The sequence below is a fragment of the Habropoda laboriosa genome, unplaced genomic scaffold, assembly GCF_001263275.1.
Source record: "Habropoda laboriosa isolate 0110345459 unplaced genomic scaffold, ASM126327v1 scaffold67, whole genome shotgun sequence".
Taxonomy (NCBI): Eukaryota; Metazoa; Arthropoda; class Insecta; order Hymenoptera; family Apidae; genus Habropoda; species Habropoda laboriosa.
In genome coordinates, this window is record NW_017100242.1 from 5052906 (window position 1) to 5054661 (window position 1756).

The following is a 1756-nucleotide window of genomic DNA, read 5'->3' on the forward strand; positions in this document are numbered from 1 at the left end:
TGAGAAAAATAAGAAATTTATAAAAGGAAATATATTTCAACGAATAAGGATTTCAATTTATTTTACAATATTTTTGAAACATAATGTTTAACATATTGGTTGCGCATTTGTAGTTTGGTGAATAGCCTGCATCAGTTGGAAATGTTCTTACCTCTTGTTGTGCCTGCGTAGTCGCTGGCAATGCATGCTGCTCACTATTCATCTTTATTCACTGAAGAATACTAATTAAATGTTTTTGATATATTTCATTTCTCATCCTGTAAAACAATTTATGAAAATTAATTTGTTATAAATTAACATTTCATTCACTTATTTATATAAAATCTAATATGTATTCAGTTTTACTTTAGATTTGCTCTTCTTATATTAATTATAAAATATAATGAAAACTAATATCACGAAAAGAAATATTATGAATGATTAGTAAAATAGCTATTTTGCCCTTTGCACCGTTGGAACTGACTAGTAAAGTAAACCTTGTGATTTAACCTCGAAATCAATTCGTTAAATATCAATAAGTAAGTAACTTGTTCTGGATACAATGAAGCCGAAAGACATTACTAGGCGAACACTTATTATTATATAATGCTCATATGACAGGTTAATATCACAAAGAAAGTACCAACATGTAGAAAAAAGAAAGTAGTTAATTTAACCTCACAGATATTTAAGAGTTTTTTGTCGAGTGAGCGGGAAAGGGTGAGTCATCCGATACCATCTTTTGAAGGCGACAAAGACTCATAGCGAAACACGAAAATGTTAGCGTACCAGCAACTTGAATAAGTACGCAGTAGTACTTCCACATTTGTCAGGAATCGCCATAGATCCCCTCGTACTTAAAAGAGGGTTCACGGGCACCATCTTCTAGTGCCTTAAGCATATGACGCGTCAATTATCGTGACTTGTAGAACGAGGACAAGAAGTTACAAGATGGAGGTTCCCTGGGATTCGGGGCAAGGGGATATATAGAAACCGCTTAAAAGGGTCGAAGCAATAATCGAGAGAGTTCGGAGGGTGGACTCACGTGGTGTACGGTGCCGTCGGCGGTTCTGGCATCTCGCTTCGTCGGCCCTAGGCCGTCTCGTACACAGGGAGACGCGCGTCCCGACGCAGGGGGGGACGCCTTTTGCCGCCTCTCGACGTCTCACCTCGCCACGGGTACCCACAAGCAAATCCCTGATAATGGCCACGCGCCCTCACCCTCCACCTCCAGAATATATTCGAAGGAAAGTCCGTCGAATTTAGGAAATGGACTTGCCAATTTTGATCTCGATAGACGCCAAGCTGCGCAAGAATTCCACGAAAACGCTGGCAAGAACTTACGTGCTCGCGGTTAACAGAAAATACGACGACTGTCATGGCGTCCTTCGTCCACTCCGCAGGAACTTACGCGTTTGGAGCATCATTTAGTTGACCACCTTTACATCGTTTCCTATGTAAAAATCATTTAGTAAATAAACTTGCCACAATAAAAAACAAATTTCTAATTAAATTCTCAGGAAATAAACTGTTCAATTCGTAACGTGACAAAATAAAATTCGTCAAGTGCTCTTTGTTACTTCATTCGGTATGCGCACGCAGCATTTAGTTGCGCGCGCCATTTGATCACTTCCTGTATGAAAAACCGCCAAATTAAAAATACCCAAATTATGAGGTAAATATGAATGTAATTTGTTATTCATTTTTAATGGATTACACATTTGAGGTATGTAATAATCTAATATACTTGTACGTTTTTATAATTTTGTATTTTTTT

General features: G+C 37.8%; 1 protein-coding gene across 5 annotated transcripts in view; it reads right to left on the reverse strand.

Annotated features, from left to right (window-relative positions):
• The window catches only part of LOC108571956 (zinc finger protein 184-like), a 13850-nt gene extending 12404 nt beyond the window's left edge, over window positions 1–1446 (reverse strand). For 2 of the 5 annotated variants that reach the window (XM_017934117.1, XM_017934112.1), the window contains exons 1-2: window positions 1025–1446; window positions 152–257 (exon numbers count right to left, since the gene is read on the reverse strand). In XM_017934117.1, the coding sequence (XP_017789606.1) occupies window positions 152–202 (51 nt within the window). In that variant the 5' untranslated portion in view covers window positions 203–257; window positions 1025–1446. Of the gene's footprint in view, window positions 1–151; window positions 258–656; window positions 711–768; window positions 849–1024 lie in introns of those variants that run through there. The other 3 variants (XM_017934114.1, XM_017934113.1, XM_017934115.1) reach the window with 3 other exon arrangements.
• Window positions 1447–1756: the final 310 nt, after the last annotated feature.